General features: G+C 46.6%; 2 protein-coding genes across 3 annotated transcripts in view; both read right to left on the reverse strand.

Annotated features, from left to right (window-relative positions):
• The window catches only part of MEPCE (methylphosphate capping enzyme), a 372,004-nt gene that overhangs the window by 78,116 nt on the left and 275,783 nt on the right, over nt 1–18,105 (reverse strand). The window lies entirely within an intron of this gene.
• Nucleotides 81–18,105, reverse strand: part of STAG3 (stromal antigen 3) — a 36,379-nt gene continuing 18,354 nt past the window's right edge. Inside the window, exons 12-35 of the mRNA XM_049788182.1 lie at nt 17,841–17,920; nt 17,383–17,490; nt 17,065–17,179; nt 16,839–16,944; nt 16,632–16,735; nt 16,296–16,388; nt 15,845–15,934; nt 15,392–15,592; nt 15,213–15,283; nt 15,033–15,120; nt 14,545–14,625; nt 14,370–14,462; nt 14,075–14,243; nt 13,818–13,954; nt 7,580–7,681; nt 6,965–7,113; nt 6,626–6,751; nt 6,398–6,543; nt 5,442–5,572; nt 5,098–5,249; nt 4,780–4,858; nt 3,662–3,733; nt 2,585–2,654; nt 81–163 (exon numbers count right to left, since the gene is read on the reverse strand). Coding sequence (XP_049644139.1) covers nt 81–163; nt 2,585–2,654; nt 3,662–3,733; nt 4,780–4,858; nt 5,098–5,249; nt 5,442–5,572; nt 6,398–6,543; nt 6,626–6,751; nt 6,965–7,113; nt 7,580–7,681; nt 13,818–13,954; nt 14,075–14,243; nt 14,370–14,462; nt 14,545–14,625; nt 15,033–15,120; nt 15,213–15,283; nt 15,392–15,592; nt 15,845–15,934; nt 16,296–16,388; nt 16,632–16,735; nt 16,839–16,944; nt 17,065–17,179; nt 17,383–17,490; nt 17,841–17,920 — 2,646 coding nt within the window. The remainder of the gene's footprint in view (nt 164–2,584; nt 2,655–3,661; nt 3,734–4,779; nt 4,859–5,097; nt 5,250–5,441; nt 5,573–6,397; nt 6,544–6,625; nt 6,752–6,964; nt 7,114–7,579; nt 7,682–13,817; nt 13,955–14,074; nt 14,244–14,369; nt 14,463–14,544; nt 14,626–15,032; nt 15,121–15,212; nt 15,284–15,391; nt 15,593–15,844; nt 15,935–16,295; nt 16,389–16,631; nt 16,736–16,838; nt 16,945–17,064; nt 17,180–17,382; nt 17,491–17,840; nt 17,921–18,105) is intronic.

An 18,105-nucleotide genomic window follows, 5' to 3' on the forward strand; every position in this document is an offset into this window, starting at 1 on the left:
GAGGGGACAGCTCTTCCTCAACACTTAAGGTGACAGCCAATAGCAAGGCTTCTGTTTCCCTGGACTCTTCCACCTGGGAGCTAGCGGCTCAGGGCCTTTTTCTGGGCAGGGCAAAATGGGGAATCTTCCAGGAAGGAGAGCTCTGATCTAGACCTGCACCCAGCTAAGGGGGAGGGGGTTTTGAGGTCAGAAAAGGGTGAGCTGAAAGCAAGGAAGGCAGAGGAGAACCTCATTTCGTGTGAACCCAGTTATCACAGACCTGTGTCTTGAATGAGTGAATTGTGAAAACATTGGGTATAGTACAATGTGTTGCTCAGGAGTCGCTCCTGGTGGGACTTGGGGTGGTGTAGTGGTGCTGTGGTGCCATGTTAGCTACAGGGCTTGATTTGTGGTGTGGGGCTAGAACCTGGGTCAGCTGTGAACAGGACAGGTACCTCACCTGCTATTCTCTCATCCTGGCCCCCAAATAAAAGGGTTTGAATACAAACTGGCAGGAAATGTTGTTTCCAGCAGTACTTGTGGCATTTCTTGGGGGTAACAGGGTTGTAAGTGGACATAACTGTGCAGCCTTGATTGGAGCACATCCACCTCCTGCTGTCATTTCTGGTGAAATCCTCTTGTCAGAACTTACATTCTGTGATGCTACAAACAACTGCTTTAGTCAGCCTCCAGAATTGGCAGGTTTGACTGGTGCCAAGCACCAGTCTGGTGCTGCAAGCACAGACCAAGTGGTAACATGTCCATGGGAACCTTCCCACTTCTCCAGAGCATGACTTAGCTACTGCTTCCGGATCCCATCAGTGTGTCTTTTTACTACTACCCCAACTTGACACACAGAGTCAAGATTTTCAATCATCTACATTCAAGAACTTTTTTTTTTTTTTTGACCACCCATGGCCACCAGAAGTGATCCCTTAGCACTGCTGGGTGTGCTTCCAAAACAAAAAAATTAATGATTAAACAGCTTTCTACTTAAAAATGTTCAGCTATGATTTAAAAAAAAATGTCTATCATTTAGCTCTTTAATCTTTTGAGCAAAAACAAACTGATATTTTTCTCTTTTTTGTTTTTGGACCATACCCAGCAGCGCTCAGGGGTTATTCCCGACTCTGTGCTCTGGAATCACTCCTGGTGGGTTCAGGGTTTCATATGGGAAGCTAGGGATCGAAGTTAGGTTGGCCACGTGCAAGGAAATTGTCCTCCCCACTGTGCTATCACTCTGGCCCACCAACGGATATTTTCACTTGAATATTTGAAGAGGAAGAAGAGTGTCAGTTCTTCCAACCAGTGGCCCCTTCTTCTCCATATTACACTGCCCTTCCTGGGGCTTGGCACATAAGTATCCTTATCCTCCAAACCCAATTATATATATTGGGGCCACATCCAGCGGCACTCAGGGGTTACTCCTGGTTTTGCACTCAGAAATCACTCCTGGCAGGCTCTGGGGACCATATGGAATGTGGGGGATGGAATCCAGAGCTGTCCCGGGTCAGCAGCATGCAAGGCAAACACCCTACCACTGTGCTATCTCTCCAGCCCCCCAATAATCAATATTTTAAAATACCGTATCATTAGCTCAACCATTATTACACTTAGTGTACAGATTAAACAAAACTCACAAATGTTTCTCTAAGGTGTAGAACATTTAGTTGATTAAGACATGATACCTGGGCCCGGAGAGATAGCACAGCGGCGTTTGCCTTGCAAGCAGCCAATCAGGACCAAAAGTGGTTGGTTCGAATCCCGGTGTCCCATATGGTCCCTCGTGCCTGCCAGGAGCTATTTCTGAGCAGACAGCCAGGAGTAACCCCTGAGCACCGCCGGGTGTGGCCCAAAAACCAAAAAAAAAAAAAAAAAAAAAAAAAAGACATGATACCTTTTGGAGCCCTAAATCTTTCAGATCCCACTTCAGACTGCTGCAGACAGGCGGGTGGGAACTTGGTGGCCACACTTGGTGGCACCCACACTGGCATTGTGCTCCCAATTCTATGGGTCAGGGATTGGAAATGGTGCTGGTACCTGGAGCCTCAGCTTCAATTGAGTGAATGCATCCTCCATGGAGTCTTTCCATAAGTCAGAGGACAGAAGGGAGTCCTCACTCCCTAGTGTCTGGATTCGGAGAGTGAGCATCTCAGGAAAAAGGGTGTACACTGCCTGTTTCCTTAACTGGCTCAGCATCATTAACTTTATTGTCATCTTTTTTTATTTTTTTGGGTCACACCTGGCAGTGCTCAGGGGTTACTCCTGGCTCTCAGCTTAGGAATCGCCCCTGGCAGGCATGGGGACCCTATGGGACACTGGGATTCAAACACTTGATAGTCATCTAGTTTGGGGTGCCCAGCCCCTCCCCACCTGCCCTTGCTCATCAAACTCAAGCTCACTGTGAATCAGAAAAATCTAGACTAACCACTCAGTAAAACCCAATAAAATTTTGGGAACACATGGGTATAGATTCTGCAGAAATCACCTCAGCTGGGAGGCTAGTGAATTAGCATGGATGCCCTTGCCCTCTGAGGGGTCCTTTGAGTTACAGATCTGCAGCTTGCCTGTTTTACTGCTAGGGCCTCAATCCTAGCAAACAAACCTCTCTCCTTGGCATCATTGCAGACATAGCTGAAGTTCTCTGAATCACCTGCTACGTAGGCATGGGGAAGCTGGAGACAAGGACCATTTCAACACCAGCTTCTAGTTTGCATCTTAGTGGTGTTAGAAGTGGTTTTGGCATTTACCCTGCAGGAAGCAAAGTTCTTGCTTGCAGACCACATACTGATAGCTGTGATGAATTGGGAGACTCAGGGAATATGAGGGCAAATGCTCAGTTTTAGAGAAGACTTGGAAACCCATCCAAAGAGAAGATGTTGGAAACAGCAACAAGCACTGTGAAGACCTCAGGTGAAAGCTGCCAGGTAGGATAGGCAGATCACCCTCCAGTCAGCCAGAAACACCTCCCTGCTCAGCCTACTATTTGCACTAGACTCTTTTCAGAGGCAACCCATGCTCCCAACTCAGTAACACAGCCCAAGTGGCACCACACACAGTTGGTTGGGCAGAGCCCTGGCCTGTGTCAGGGGAGCAATTTCGAATCTCCAACACACCTTGGGAATCATGAGTCAAATGTTTATTGTAATAATCTCAAGGCACATAAGTGGTAGGGAAAGATGTTTGCAAAAATACAAGTAAACTCTTCTCTTTGCATTCGATAAGAGATACAGGGCCCTGTTCTTATCTGACACCCCACCACTCCAAAGATGGCATCTGCTCAGACCTGGCGGTGGGGGGAAAAGCCATGATGCAACTCAAGGGAGCAGGGCTAAGGCTTTTCCCCCTCAATCTTCTGGGGTACAGTGGGTAAAAAAGGCAGAGCCTCTTTCTACTTCAGAGGCCCAGTCATTGTCTCCTGCTGTTCTATGCTTTATCCAAGCAGTCAGTCATTACAGAGGTAGGGAGAGCAGATGGAGCGGGCAGAGATCTGTCAGAAATCCTGTGACAAAGGAGATAAAACAACAGGCCCAAATTACATATGTTCCCCACTCCCCCCACAAATATAATCTGAGCTCCCTGCCCACAAACTGGGTCTTCCTCTCCACCTGATAGCCACAAAAGCCCTTTTCCTCTCTCCCAGCCCCTCCCCTGCCCCTTACCATCTGTGAGGGGTGCTTACCTCCATGATTATCTCGGTGGAATCTAAAAGGTCCAGGCCATGCTCACTGGAGGAAGACTGGCCACTTGTTTGCTGGAGGAGACAGGTTCAAAGATCAGAATGTCCCTAAAACTCCAGGTTTTCTTAGCTTTGGAAACAGATTTTTTTTTTTCCTGAGAATTTTCAAGAAGGCAATAGAGGCCTTATTCTTTGTCTGGCTTCCTCTGGGTTCCATGCCTCTATTCCTCTGCCCATCCCATGTTGGCTTCCTTCCTCCTTGTAAAGCAAAGGACAGCCAGAGAAGGGCAGCAACACACACCCTTCTTCACATTAGAGGGCATTGTCACTTTGCATTTTGGAGTGAAGCTTCATTTGAGAGAGAAGGCCAAGAGGGTGAAGGAGCCACAGGGTACAAAGAGGCAGACTGAAGCCTCTCAGGCCTGTGAATGAATTCCATGTTTTCCTGGGAGAGCAGGCAGCAGGCTGGGGTACTTGGGTTTTTTTTTTTTGTTTGTTTGTTTGTTTGTTTTTGGGCCACAACCGGTGACACTCAGGGGTTACTCCTGGCTATGTGCTCAAAAATCGCTCCTGGCTTGGGGGACCATATAGGATGCCAAGGGATTGAACCTAGTCCTAGGCTAGCATGTGCAAGGCAGACAGACTCTTTACACCTTGTGCCACTGCTCTAGCCCCAGACTGGGGTACTTGGAACAGGAGATTAGGAAGACCTTATAGGGAAAAAGAGAAAAGATGGGGGATGTGCGTGCAATGTGTGTGTGTATACCTGTGCCTGAAAAACTGGGCTAGACTTGAACTCTGGACCTTTCAGTACTGAACAGAGTGAAGATACTGAGAAGGAAGACAGGTTTCATGGGCAAAGATGCTGCCTGCCCAACAGGAGGGTCACTATTATTTGTTTGTTTTGGGGTCACACCTGGCAGCGCTCAGGGCTCACTCCTGGCTCTGATTTCACTTAGAAATTTCTCTTGGTAGGCTGGGAATCAGACTACCATCAGTTCCTGGGTCGGCCTCGTGCAAGGCAAATGCCCTACCACCGTGCTATCTCTCTGGCCCTGGAGGGTCACTCTTGTTTCTTTTCCTCAACACAAGTGAGAGGGAAAAGGAATACTGGGGCTCACCTTGTCTGTGACCTGCCATTCTCCACTGAACTTGCTCTGAATGTCGAGCTCCTCTTCATCCTCTTCCATAAGGCTGAGGCTGAGGGAAAGAGGTTTGGAGTATGCTTTCAGGGTCCCTGAGAGCTGCTGTAGGCGGGACTCTACCCCCACCCCCCACTCCTATATGCTGGCAGCTGTTTCTCTTGGTTGTTCAAACTAGGGACCACATTAACTCTGAGACAGAGGCCTGGCACAGAACAATGGGTATATAGTATAGAGGCCCTTCCCATAGGTGGCAGGTGGGGTCTCAAGATAGAGGTGAAGAGAATAATTGCTCACCGTGTCAGCTGGTTGCCCAGCCCTGACTGTGAAGGGCTGAATGGCGTCGGGAAACGAGGTGGACTTGGGAGGCTTGAGCTCTGGGATGGGCTGCAGCCAGAAGCAGGGTCAATGATGGATAGGAAAAGGGGAAAGGTAAGTAAGGCTGTCTTCTATCCAAAAAGGAGCTAATATTTAGAATGTCATACAACAGCTTATTTTATTTTATTTGCTCTTGTTTTTCAGGAAAAGACAAATATTAATGCTAAAATATTAGGAAAGTATTGGAGAAGGCAAGAGATCACAGCCAAAAGCCTCCACCCATGGACTTACCTAGGGGCAATCTCAGAGCTGCCACTTTCCACTTCCTCTAGCACCACCAGGGGCCGCCTGCTCTTCACAGCAGTGGAGGTGAGCTTGGGCGCAGGCAGAACCCTGCTCAGGGATGGGTTTTCCTCCTGGTTCAGAGAGACTTCTCTGTGTCTCTTGGAGGGGCCTGTAAAGGAGCAGAACTGCCATAACTGTTCTTACCTTGTGGGGGGGCTCTTCAATGGTGCCAACCCCCCCCCCAAAAAAAAAAAAAAAAAACAAGAGAAGGGTTGCAGGTGTGGTTTGAATGGTGAAGCACATGTCATCTATATTCTAGTCCCTGGGATCGATTCCTGGCACTGCATGGCCCTCTAAGAACTGCCAGGTGTATCCTTCATCGCCTCCCCCTAGAAAGTAATGACAATGAAGATCTAAAAGCTACTAAGGCTGAAGAGAAATAAAAAATAGGACTGTCTTTTCCAAAATCAGTAAAAGGAACAGAGTTCTAATAGGAAAGACAACATGGAAGGCCAAGAGCTCAAATATTTAAAATAACAAAATGACAATAAAAAGTATACACAGCAAATAAAAAAATAGGTAAGCTGAATTTCATAAAAATGGAGAACTTTGGGATAAAAAGACCACCATCAAAAAAATAAAAAGTAAACTATAGAATGGAAGAAACTTTAGTTTGTATATCATGTATTTGATAAGGGACTTGTATCTAGAATATAAAAAACTCTTCAGAGGTCACAGAGAGCAGGAGAAAGCACTTGCTCAGTTAGATCTCCAGCACTGCACATGACCCCTGAACCGCATCAGAAGTGACTCCTGAGTACAGAGACAAGAGTACTGCCAGATGTGGTACCAAAAAAAAAAAAAAAAAAAAAAAAAAAGAGAGAGAGAAGACAAAGTGAACATCCTAAATGCTAGCAGCTCAATGAAATACTTCCCCAAAGAAAGCAGACAAAGGCAGCAAGCAGAGCCCTTCCCCAGGCACTTTTACACCTACCTTCAACTCGCCTCTTCTTCGCCTGGGGCGGGGTGTCCACGTTGCTTTCAACAGGGCTGAGTGAGTGGCAATAAGTGGAGACAGGGCCCCAGGGAAGGTCGGATGTCTGGGGAACACGCTGTAGACACTTTTCTAGGTAGGACAATCTAAGGAAGGTTACGATGAAGATGATGAAAACAATTCGCTGGGTTCATCCCAGGCAGCTGCCCTGCTGCCCCACTCACTCACAGCAGTTGTTTGTCCTGATGGAAGAGTCTTGGGGAGAACTCTGCCAGCAGCTCCAGAAATGCTATATTTGGGGGCTGGCCTGAGCCAGCTGGAGGGGGCTCAGCCAAGGAGAACTTGATACCTTCCCTTGGTGGAAAAGAATTATTTTAGGAATAAAGACCTTCCTCCACTTCCCACCCAGGACTGAGATCTCTTACCCTAGGGCCATCCCCATACACTTCCTCCAATGGCCCTTCTCAAGTGAATCCTCTCTCTGGGACATTGTTGCCAGTACTTCCCAGTAAGCATTTTAGGTCAAGAAGACTCAAGTACTATTACCTCTAATCAGCACTTCCTTACTTGTGTAACATGACCACAAGGTCACGATTTTGTAGCTGCTGGGGTCCGAAGCTCAAGGCAAATCTGCGGGCCAGGTCCCTCATCTCAATGAAAGCTGGCAGCTCAGTCAGGCCCTCAGGTCCCTGCTCCTGCAGCAGTTCTGTGTATACCTGTCCACAGGATGGATGTGTGGCACATTTAGGAGAAAACAAGATGTAAACAGAGCATAGCACTTCCTTTTCTGCCCACAAAGTCCAGAGCCACTTCTCTGCTTTCCTCTCTGATAGCTGCTCTCCCTTTAAACCGCCCCACACCACCACGACTTTCCCTCCTCTACAACAGCTGGGCTAAGTCTGGTAACTGAAGGGGGCCAAGAGAACAGACAAGAAAAGAATGAGAAATACCCTAAAACTACCATATCCTGATAGTTCAAATTCCAATGGGCTTGAGACACTGGCTGGTTCAAAACTATTTTCTGCAACTGTTAGTTGTGAAGGTAACTGTCCTATAGGCTAGCAGTAAAAATCATTGACCAAATTCCTGCTTTTATGGGGTTCCCTTTCTAAAACGATGGGTCAGGATAGTCAGTTTGTGGACTCTGGGAGTGTGGGGTCTGCCACAGGCTTGGGGAGGCACCTGTTTGAGGCTCAGCAGCAGAATTCGGGAGCAGTGGCTTCGGTCAATCTGCCTCACTCGTGTTAATGTTTCCTTGATAATGTCACCATAGTCATTGTAGAACTGAGGGAGAGAAAATGTATGGTTGAAGGAAAGTCTGAATTCAACATTAAAAATCAGTGAGCTCTCCTGGAAGGGGAAAGTATTTTGTTCTTTACTCAAAAGTCTTTATTCTGACAGGCTAATTCTTGACAGAAACCTGTGGTCTGGGTTAGCAAACACTTGGTGATAAGAATTTGCTAGTCACTCTGGTACTTACAGACTGGCAGCCACCCTGAGAAATGTGCCTCTCTCTCCTCTTTTTCCTTAAACTCTATCTTTTTTTTTTTTTTTTTTTTTGATTTTTGGGCCACACCTGGTAATGCTCAGGGGTTACTCCTGGCTATGTGCTCAGAAGTTGCTCCTGGCTTGGGGGACCATATGGGACACCGGGGGGATCGAACTGAGGTCTGTCTAAGGCTAGCACAGGCAAGGCAGGCACCTTACCTTTAGCGCCACCGCCCGGCCCCCCTTAAACTCTATCTTGTGATCAATAAAACAAGAGGTTTCTTTGAGGATAGGAATCTGCCAGCTTCTAACATGATGGTTTGTAGCTAATATCTCCCTTTTCTCTTTTTTCCTTTTGGCTTTTGGGCACTTGGAGGGGTTGGGGGTACCATAAGTAGTGCCGGATCAAATGGGAGTTGGCTGGGTTTAAGTCAAATACCTAAAACCTTATCTGGCCCCAGTTCTGTGGGCTTTGGGGTTTTATTTTTATTGGGGATTAAAATCCAGCAGTGCTCAGGAGTGACCTCTGGTGGTGCCAAGGGCTAGAGTCAGCCTCTTATAAGGCTTACATCCTGTACTCTTTCCAGACCTAAATTCTGTCTTGCCTAATCACAGGCTTTTACTGGCCTTCTAACAGCAGTGGAATGGGACTTGGTTACTCTTGGTTGCTTTTTTTTTTTTTTTTTTTTTTTTTTGGTTTTTAGGCCACACCCAGTGACGCACAGGGGTTACTCTTGGCTATGCGCTCAGAAATTGCTCCTGGCTTGGAGGGACCATGTAGGACATCAGATTGAACCGCTGTCTGTCCTAGAATAGTGCCAGCAAGGCAGAAACCTTACCACTCTGCACCACTGCTCTGGCCCCTCTTGGTTACTTCTTTTTGTTTGTTTTTGCAAAACTGGAAGCGCCTAGAGGTTATTCCTGGCTCTGTACTCAGGCTTCACTCCTGGCAGTGCTTGGGGGAACCACATGGGATGTGAGAATTGAACCTTGGTTGGCTGCATGAAAGGCAAACACCATCGCCATTGTACTATCGCTCTGGCCCTCTTGGTTATATTTTGAAAGGACCCCTACTAATGGGTTTCTTGGGGGGAACTAATAACACTAAAATATGATCTAAGAATTTGCTCTGTCAGTAGCCCAAGGTAGCCCAAAGGAATGAAGGTAGGGTTTCCTGAGGGGGTGAAGAAAAGGAATGGAATGATTCTAACTGATACTAGTCCCAGAGAAGGCTAAACCCCATGCTGCTCCTCAGGAAAGAATCCTCAAAAGGAAGACTGCTGTGGTAAGAACAAGACAGAAAACACTCAACTTGACAACACCTTAGGAACAGAATCATACTCTACAGAGGAAGTTCAAGGGGGCAATTTTGATAAAAAAAAAAAAACCCTATAAAACCAACTTTGGAAAAAGTGACATGTACCCCATTTTGGGGGTGCTTGCATTTTAACTTGGAATGTGTAATTCCTTTCTTTTACTTTATAGGGTACCCTCAGCTTTCTCTCTTCTAGGAAGTCTTTTTCTGTCTCCCCTCCTACATGTGGGGAACTTGCAAGACTAATAAGGTCCTCACCTTAAACCACATCCCCAACACTTCCTGTGGAGACAAAGGCAGCTCAGGCAGAAGGACATTAGCACTCTCTGTTGAGTACATCTTTCTTGACTCGAACCTCTCTCACTTATGACAATTCCTTCCTTCAAATCCCTAATTATGTCTTTTGCCAAAAGCAGGAGATAGAAATTTAGCACAAACACTAGATGAGTGCCAGAGAGATAGTATGCCTTGCATATGGGTTTGAACCCCAGGGACATAAATGATCCATCGAACATAGTAAGGAGTAAGCCCTGAGCACAATTGGATGTGGTTCTAAAACAAAATAAGAACAAAAATGATCAAAGGAACCCTTGTCTCTAGCCAGTAAGTACAAAGTCCAAAGAAATTAGGCAAAAAGATTTGTAGGAGATGCAGCCTGAGAGATAGCAGAGCAGTTAGGGCACATGCTTGTAAGTTCAAGACCCAGTTCCCAGGGCTGGAGAGAGTACAGTGGGGTATTTGCTTTACAAGAATCTGGTTTTGAGCTCCACCATCCCATATGGTACTTGAGCACGGCCAGGAGTAATTCCTGAGTATATAGCCAAGGAGCTATCCTTGAACACTGCTGGGTATGGCCCCCCAAAAAAACCAACAAAATGATGTGGTTCCATCTCTGTACCACGACTTCTAAGCATAAGCACCAGCGGAGGCTGATAAACAATGTGGGGTGGTCCAGGGAGTTCCTAGCAACTAGTACCAAAATCTGGTTGGTCAAAATCTTCAGAAATGGCAGATAGACCTCATGGACATTACCATGCCCTCCCCCCAAGTAATCTATAGGGAAAATAAACAACCCAAAGGCACTTCTTGGAATAAAGTAGTAACCTTAACACAATGGCCCTGACACAGGGTTACCCAAGATTGATAACTGAGTTCTGCAGAAAAAAATGGCTATTTTATGAAATAAACAAAAATTCACTCAGTTGGTGGCTGGAGCAGTGGCGCAAAGTGGTAAGGCATCTGCCTTGCCTGTGCTAACCTAGGATGGGCCACGGTTTGACCCCCCGAGCATCCCATATGGTCCCCCCAAGTCAGGAGCTATTTCTGAGCACATAACTAGGAGTAACCCGAGTATCACCCTGTGTGGCCCAAAAAAAACAAAAAAAAATTTTTTTTTTCACTCAGATGATTTTATCCCCTTTCTGCTTATTGTTACCTTCAAAATAGCCAGCAAAGTCTAACACTTGTTATGAGTCAAATTTTAGGAGAATATGCCCAGAAAATATACTATCTTAAGGTAGGCTGCCAGGGAGCAGGCAATAAATTCTATAAAGTTATTAAATTAGCTATGACCTGAAATCCCACCTTAGGGCAAGTCCAACACAATGAGCCAAGGGCGGACCCATCATGGCTAGATATAGTAAAGGGGTGAAAGCTTTGATTTTCATGTAGACAACTCCCCCTCGTCCCCCTTCAATCTCCAGCCTCACTTGGTCCCTGGAGTACCTTCTTTTTTTTTTTTTTTTTTTTTTTGGTTTTTGGGCCACACCCGGTAACGCTCAGGGGTTACACCTGGCTATGCGCTCAGAAGTTGCTCCTGGCTTGGGGGACCATGTGGGACACCGGGGGATCGAACCGTGGTCCGTCCTAGGCTAGCACAGGCAAGGCAGGCACCTTACCTTTAGCGCCACCGCCCGGCCCCTGGAGTACCTTCTGGAGCAATTCCTAATAAAGTCCAAGGCCAGACCCATCATGGCTAGATATAGTAAAGGGGTGAAAGCTTTGATTTGCATGCAGACAGCCCCTCCCCCCATTCAATCTCCAGTCTCACTTGTTCCCTTGAGCACCTTCTGGAGCAATTCCTAAGTACAGAACTGAGAGTCACCCCTAAGTTCTGCAAGGGTTCTCCCCTAATAAATACATAACTAACAGACCCATCAAGAGACAGTTGTAGGGCCAGAAGCATTTGCCTTGCATGCAGCCAACCCGGGAGGGATCTCGATTTGTTTCCCTGTATCCCCATATGGTCCCCAAGCTTTTGACGATTTCTCAGTGCAGAGCCAGGAGTAACCCCTGAGTACCACTGGGTGTGGCCCCAAACCAATCAATCAATTAATCAATATTAATAAAGTAAAAAAAGAGACAGTTCTGCAGAAAGTATCTTTTTTGCATCAGTATCTTATGTGATTCCTTCCTGTGGGAATACCAAGAACCTAGGGCCTGCATGGAGGATGAGATATACCCTTTCATTGTGTCATCCAGAGAACCAGAGATTCCTTATAAATCTGCATGATGTTCAGAGGCAGACAGCAGCTCCTACTCCAAACTATCCAGGAGTTCCAGGCATGGCTCAACAGCTGCCTCAGTGAGGCTGGCAGGATTCTTGCGCACAGGCACATGCTTTGCACATGACTTGTACCAACTCCTATCTGTGCCCATCTCCCAAGAACTTACTTCACAGGCAGCTTTCTCCTCCTGCTAGGTGACTCTCCTTTACCCGAACCAACAAACACCCAGAAAGCTACATGACCTGAAGAGCCCTATCCTATTTATCCTGGCTGTTTTGTCTGTACTTCAATACACCTTAAAAGTGAGGACTGTAAAAAAAAAAAAAAAAAAAAAAGTGAGGACTGAGATACAAGATAAATTTTTTTTAAAAATATATTCATATACATATATAATATATATATTGATTTTTGGGTCACACCTAGTGAGTGACGCTCAGGGGTGACTCCTGGCTTTGCACTCAGAAATCGCTCCTGGCATTGGGGACCATATGGGACGCCGGGGGATCGAACCGAGGTCCATTGTAGGCTAGTGTGGGCAAGGCAGATGCCTTAATGCTTGCGCCACTGCTTCGGCCCCATAAGGTAATTCTTTTTTTTTTGGGGGGGGGGGTCCACACCTGGCAGCGCTCAGGGGTTACTCCTGGCTCTAAGCTCAGAATTTGCTTGCGACAGGCTTGGGGACCATATGGGATGCCGGGATTCGAACCACCATCCTGCATGCAAGGCAAACGCCTTAATAACCTCCATGCTATCTCTCCGGCCCCACCCACAAGGTAATTCTTGACCATTGGTTTTGAAAGTGTGCACTGGTAAGTTTATTATTTTGTATTATTTTGTCCATTTATCTGTCTTGATTGAATTTTGTTATTTTGACTTGAATTTCCCTGGTGACTATAACAAAAACCTACAGTCTAAGATTTTTGTCTGGTAACTATAAACTTGTTAAATAAGAGTGTGTTTGTATGCCTAACTGTAGCTGGAACACACGTAAAATTAAGACAAAATAGGAAATACCAAGGTATTATTTCTGATAGTCCCATGTACTGTATTCTTTAGAATTAGTAAGCTATAGTTATGTGTCTATGAACTGGAAATAGATTTTCTCTCTAACTGCCTAGATACAGAATTCTCTTGAAGCAGGGAGAATTTAGCCTAAGAACAAATTCCTAAACTACTACACTATACTGTAATTAAAGCTGTCCTGTAAAAGAGGAATGGGATGAAATCTATACCCAATCTTTCCTGTCCCAATATTAGGATAAGAGGTGTACAAGAAGTACCGTATTCAGCATAATCAGGAGAGAGCTGACTGCACTAGTTTTGTCAGATTCTCAACTGATTTAAATAATGGATTGTTCCTTTTTATGATTTGTTTTTGGGTCAAGTGCAGTGTACTCAGGGTTTTTTTCTAGATACTCAGGTATCACTCTCAGTGGGCTCTGGGGACCATATGGGATGCTGAGGATCAAATCCATTTCAAGTCCCTCATTCTAGTTTTTTTTTTTGCGCACCCTGCAGTGCTCAGAGGTTCCTCCTGGCTCTGTGCTCAGAAATCGCTCCTGGCAGGCTCGGAGCACCATATGGAATGCCGGAATTTAAACTGTAGTCTGTCCTGCGTGCAAGGCAAACGCCCTACTGCTATGCTATCTCCCCGGTCCCCATTCCAGTTGTATTAAAGTAAATGAACAGAAAGGCCAAGTTGGGTATTGCTTCTGTACTTCAGGCTGCAATAAAGCCTTTCCCTTCTAGCAAAAGCTATTCTGGGAGTGTTTGTTTTTCAGACACCAAGTACCAAATCAGCTTAAAGTCTACCAACCATTTCCCACCAACATTGAAGCTATTGTACTTCTCCATGCAGAAAGGCCTTCTTATCTCTTTAGTTCCCTGCTGTGCCCTAAATGGCTGCAATGTTGTCAGCCACACAGTAAATGTGTAGTCAGAATAAGAATGAACTTCCTCCCAACAGCTTTTTCTCAAGTATAACGTACTATGTCTTTCTTTTGTCCCTTCTTTAACTTCTAACTTCTCCTTGAAATTTAATATCATCATCTCCCCAGTGCCCTTTCTGCAGTGTGACAGTAGTTGAAGTCATCGCTGTGCTCAGCTGTACCTTATTGTAGTGTTTGAAAACATCAGAGGCTGCATCCATCTCCAGCACTCCATAAAGCAACAGCTTACAGAATCCAGCCAGGAGGCGGCGGCGCTGGTGTAGCTGCTCTATTTGAACTTGATCCTCCTGGGAATGACCTGGCGGATATGAAACACACACTAAAATAAAACCAGGACATAGCTTTCAGCCTCTGGTCTATACCCTGCTAATCCCCCAGAGCCCCCCAGACCCCCAGACCCTCCAGAAGAGCCCTATACCACTGCCCAGTTCTTCAGGCTGAATGAAGACATGGTCCATGAGGAAGCTGGCTAGCTCAGACTGAAGAGTAGCTTCCGGAAGAAAGACAAGGGGCCTAAGGAAATCCCGTCCCCCTACAATCATCTGAGGGCTGAAGATGAGAAGCAGGTCACTTAATAAGATAAAAGCCTGTTGGGGAAAAGCATTCTTTAAAGGCCAGAATATTAACCAAGGTGGCAATCACACTGCATGGAACGTGTTTCTTCAGAACAAGGAGAGGCTCTCCTGCTGGGACCCATGGAAGTGAACACTCACCTGCTCCTGGATCTGGGGCTCCACATCTGAGAGACAGGTCTGGCACAGCTCGCAGAAGGCCACCATTCTGTCTTTCAAACTTATGATCTGTTTCTATGGGGACAACAGCTTGAGCAGGGGAAATAAAAGCTAGAGACTCCTCATTCCCATCCCACCATTTAGACTCATTTCACACCTGAGAAGCATCTGATCCAGAAATGTGGGATAATGACCAGAGGATGGAAAAATAAACCATAGTCAAGGCTGGCAGGATCACCTGGAACAACCAAATGTTGGGAACATGAGACAAGTCAGATAGTGAAGTGAGGAAGTGAGCCTGATGACAAAGTAGTGAAGAGGGGAAAACGGAGTCAAGGGAGACCTGACTTTTTTTTTTTTTTTTTTTTTTTTTAGTAAAGAACAACTAATTACAGCCAAACTTCAGACACGTCTTCACTGGCTGGGAACATTACCCTCTGCACCACATTTCCATGAAGTCTCCTAGAAGTCTTCACAGACACTGCTCTTCCCAGAGCAGCAGGGAGAAAGTTCCACTCCTCCCAGTGCTCCTCTCCTGACTACTTTATCTAAATCTCTGGGACTCAAGTGACCTAGAATCATTGGCAACCTGGGACACAGGCATTAAAAACTTGTACACCTAGCATTTCCAACTTGTCTACTTGCCTGGTGAGGCACTTCTCCTGTGTCCACAGCCTTTTGTAGGAGTTGGCAGCATGGCTCATAGAGCTCCCATTGAGTCAGGTCATGAGCGCTGAAGGGGGAGAGAACCGTTAGCTGGAAATAAACTGGGAGAAACAACTCCACAGACACAGGAGAAACAGGGAAGAAGAGACAGTTGCTCACTTGTAGAAGGCAGAAAGGCGCTTCAGCGTGGCTGCCAGACTATACACCTCATCTTCATCTAGGAAGGACGACTGAGGAAGAAAGGCAGGGCACTACATTGACCCAAGAACCCCAGGTTTATGTTCCCAACTGGGACTCTCTCCCAATTGCAGTTATACTGTCATTCTGCTCTATTTTACCTGCAGCAGCTCTTCAAGTTCCTGCTGGAAGCGGTCTGTCAGTAGGTCAATCAGTTGACTGCGGGCGAAGTCTACTCGGCTGAAGAAGGTGAACTCGGAATTACAGAGCAGATAAAGTGCGTGTGCTCCAGCTTCCAGTACTGTGGGCTCTGCGTGCTTCACCACCACCTCCTGGAGTTGCTGCAAAAGCAGTTCCAGGTGCTGAAAGGAAGTGAAGGGAGAGAAAACAGTGCTATGGCAGGAAGCCTGGAAGACCCCTCTTCTGAAGCTGAGTGCAGAGGGTAGATCATCAGCTGGGCTGAAAGCATTCCACTTTGAGAGGAGGATTACAGGGAAAGGGAAGACTCATTTTAGGTGGGGGGAGCCAGGTGCTTGAGAAGAATCAGATCCTGGCAGCAGAGCCCTAGATCCTAACAGGGAGCAGCAGCTGTAGGATATTTCCTCTCTCTTCACCTTCTCCAATCGCCTAGTGCAGTAGATGCGGAGGTCAAAGTAGTTGAGGAGCTGAAGCAGGGGGGCCACTTTCTCTGCATCAGCCGAGAACTGAGATGATGGAGAGAAGATCACTTATTAGTAAATACACTATTACTTTGTTTTGATTGGGGTCACATCCTGCTCTGTGATCAGGGAACCAACAGGGTGATTGGGACTAAACCAACCTGGGTTGGCTACATGCAAGGCAAACACCCTCACATTACTAATTCTATTATTTTTGGGGGTACACCTGGTGGCACTCAGGGGTTACTCCTGGCTTTATGCTCAGCTTGGGGAACCATACTGGATGCTGGGGATAAAACAGGATCAGGCAAGGTAAACATTCTCTCCAGACTCACATTGCTAATTCTTACTGTAGTTCCTCCCCAAGGCTATTTTCCCTTTCCTGGTGAAGATGGGGCAGGTGTACCTTGGCCAGGAGCTGTGGAAGCAGTGGTATGAGGTGCTCAGTCAGTTTCACCTTGTCATCAGCTTGGATTTTCCGTTCTTTAGAGGTTAAGCCCTGGAATTAAGATGTTTGGGTGAGGGAAAAAGGTGTAGACACACCACATCCACAAAAATGTATTCCTGCCACCACATCTTCCCAGAAGGAAACGAAAATTCAAAATTTCCCCTGGAATTATTTTTTCCTGAAAATGGAACTCTTTGAAGGGATGGAGAACAGAACAGTCTGCCTATGATGTGAATAAAGCTGAACAGTATGTGTCTGGACTGAGCACTGCTGAGCCCACCTCAAATATCCTACCTTCCTCCCAGTGACCCGGCCGACAGGTGGGAGAGCCTCAGAAGCCTGGCGTACACTGGACAGAAGGATCTCTATCAGCGTACTTTCCTGCACATCACTCAGATCTGGGGTGGCATAACGAGAAACAGGTCATGAATTAGATACTCCTCTGTTCTCCCCCACTGCATGACACCCCTGCCTTGCCCCCCACTACCGTGCAGTACATACTCTGGTCCTTCTCTAGCAGCAGACTTGTTAGACTCTCCCAGTCTTTCAGCTGAGGCCCGGCGCAATCCCATAGGCTGTCCACCAGGTAAGCAGCATGGTCATGGAGCTGAGGAGGAAGGAGCAGAACGTTCCCTAACACACATGAAAACCTTGGAGCTAACACCAGGTGACCCTCTGCTCACTTCCTCAGCCTTCTCCACCTGCAGGGTGCAGAGTCTCCACTCACCTCACTCTCCACAAAGAAGGACAGCAGAAGGTGGAAGAAAGTTCTCTGGGCTCGTGGACTGCGGTGTCGCTCTCTTCCACCCACCATTTTCATCTCACACTCAGGGTAGAAAAGCCTAGACATGATTATAGGAGAAATTAAGGAGTAAAATCAGCCAACTAAGGAGCATTAGGAAGGACAAAGAGGACAGAGCTAGGTAAAAGTTCAAGTTGAGAAGGGAAAGGAGAGACCTGACAACACTTCATCAGAGCAGCAGCTTACAGGGAGAGAATGAGAGGAAGGACAGCGTCAGGCAGAGGAATAGGAGGCACTACTTACTTCCAGTACAGAAACTCCCCCGCAGCAGAAGCCAGTGCTCTGTTAGAGGCATACACCACAGGGTAAATGCTCTCGCAGTCTGCATCTGTCAACACACCTTCCATGTTCCTGCCAAGAGAAAGGAAAACAAGATGGATATGGGCATTTTCTTCTAGCAAAATTAAGGCTAGAAACAGAAAGAGGAAAAGGTAAAGAGGCTTAATTCACAATGAACTTTTAAATGAAGAGTGGAAGACAGAGAGGATGGAGAGTTAAAGAGAGGAAAATTCCCCCCTGGAGATACTGTAAATCAAGGTTGGCCCATCTTTCAACCTGTACAAAGAAAAGAGTCAACCTTTCTAGACGAAGGGTCAGGACACTGGGAAAGACCTCTGAGACTCTGGGCAGTTGAAAGAAAGCCTAAGAGTTCTCCCTCCCCCCCCCCCCCCAACCTGCCGCCCCTGCTTCCCAGGACTCACTTCAGGAGAAGTATCAGTAACCTGATGGCCTCCACTGCCACATCATACTCTCTGTCCATGACCATGGAAACCATCCTGTCCTGTAGGAAGAAGAGTGCTCAATAACTCATTGTTCCCATCCCCAGGCATCCTGCAAATTTGGTTAGAGATACGTGCCTAAAGAGAAGGCATAGAAACAGATGATGTAGAAGGAAGAACAGACATCAAACACAACAAATGTGGGTTTAGAGGGGGGAAATATGCTAAAAATCAAAGCCAGGACCAG

The sequence above is a fragment of the Suncus etruscus genome, chromosome 15, assembly GCF_024139225.1.
Source record: "Suncus etruscus isolate mSunEtr1 chromosome 15, mSunEtr1.pri.cur, whole genome shotgun sequence".
In the NCBI taxonomy this organism is placed as follows: Eukaryota; Metazoa; Chordata; class Mammalia; order Eulipotyphla; family Soricidae; genus Suncus; species Suncus etruscus.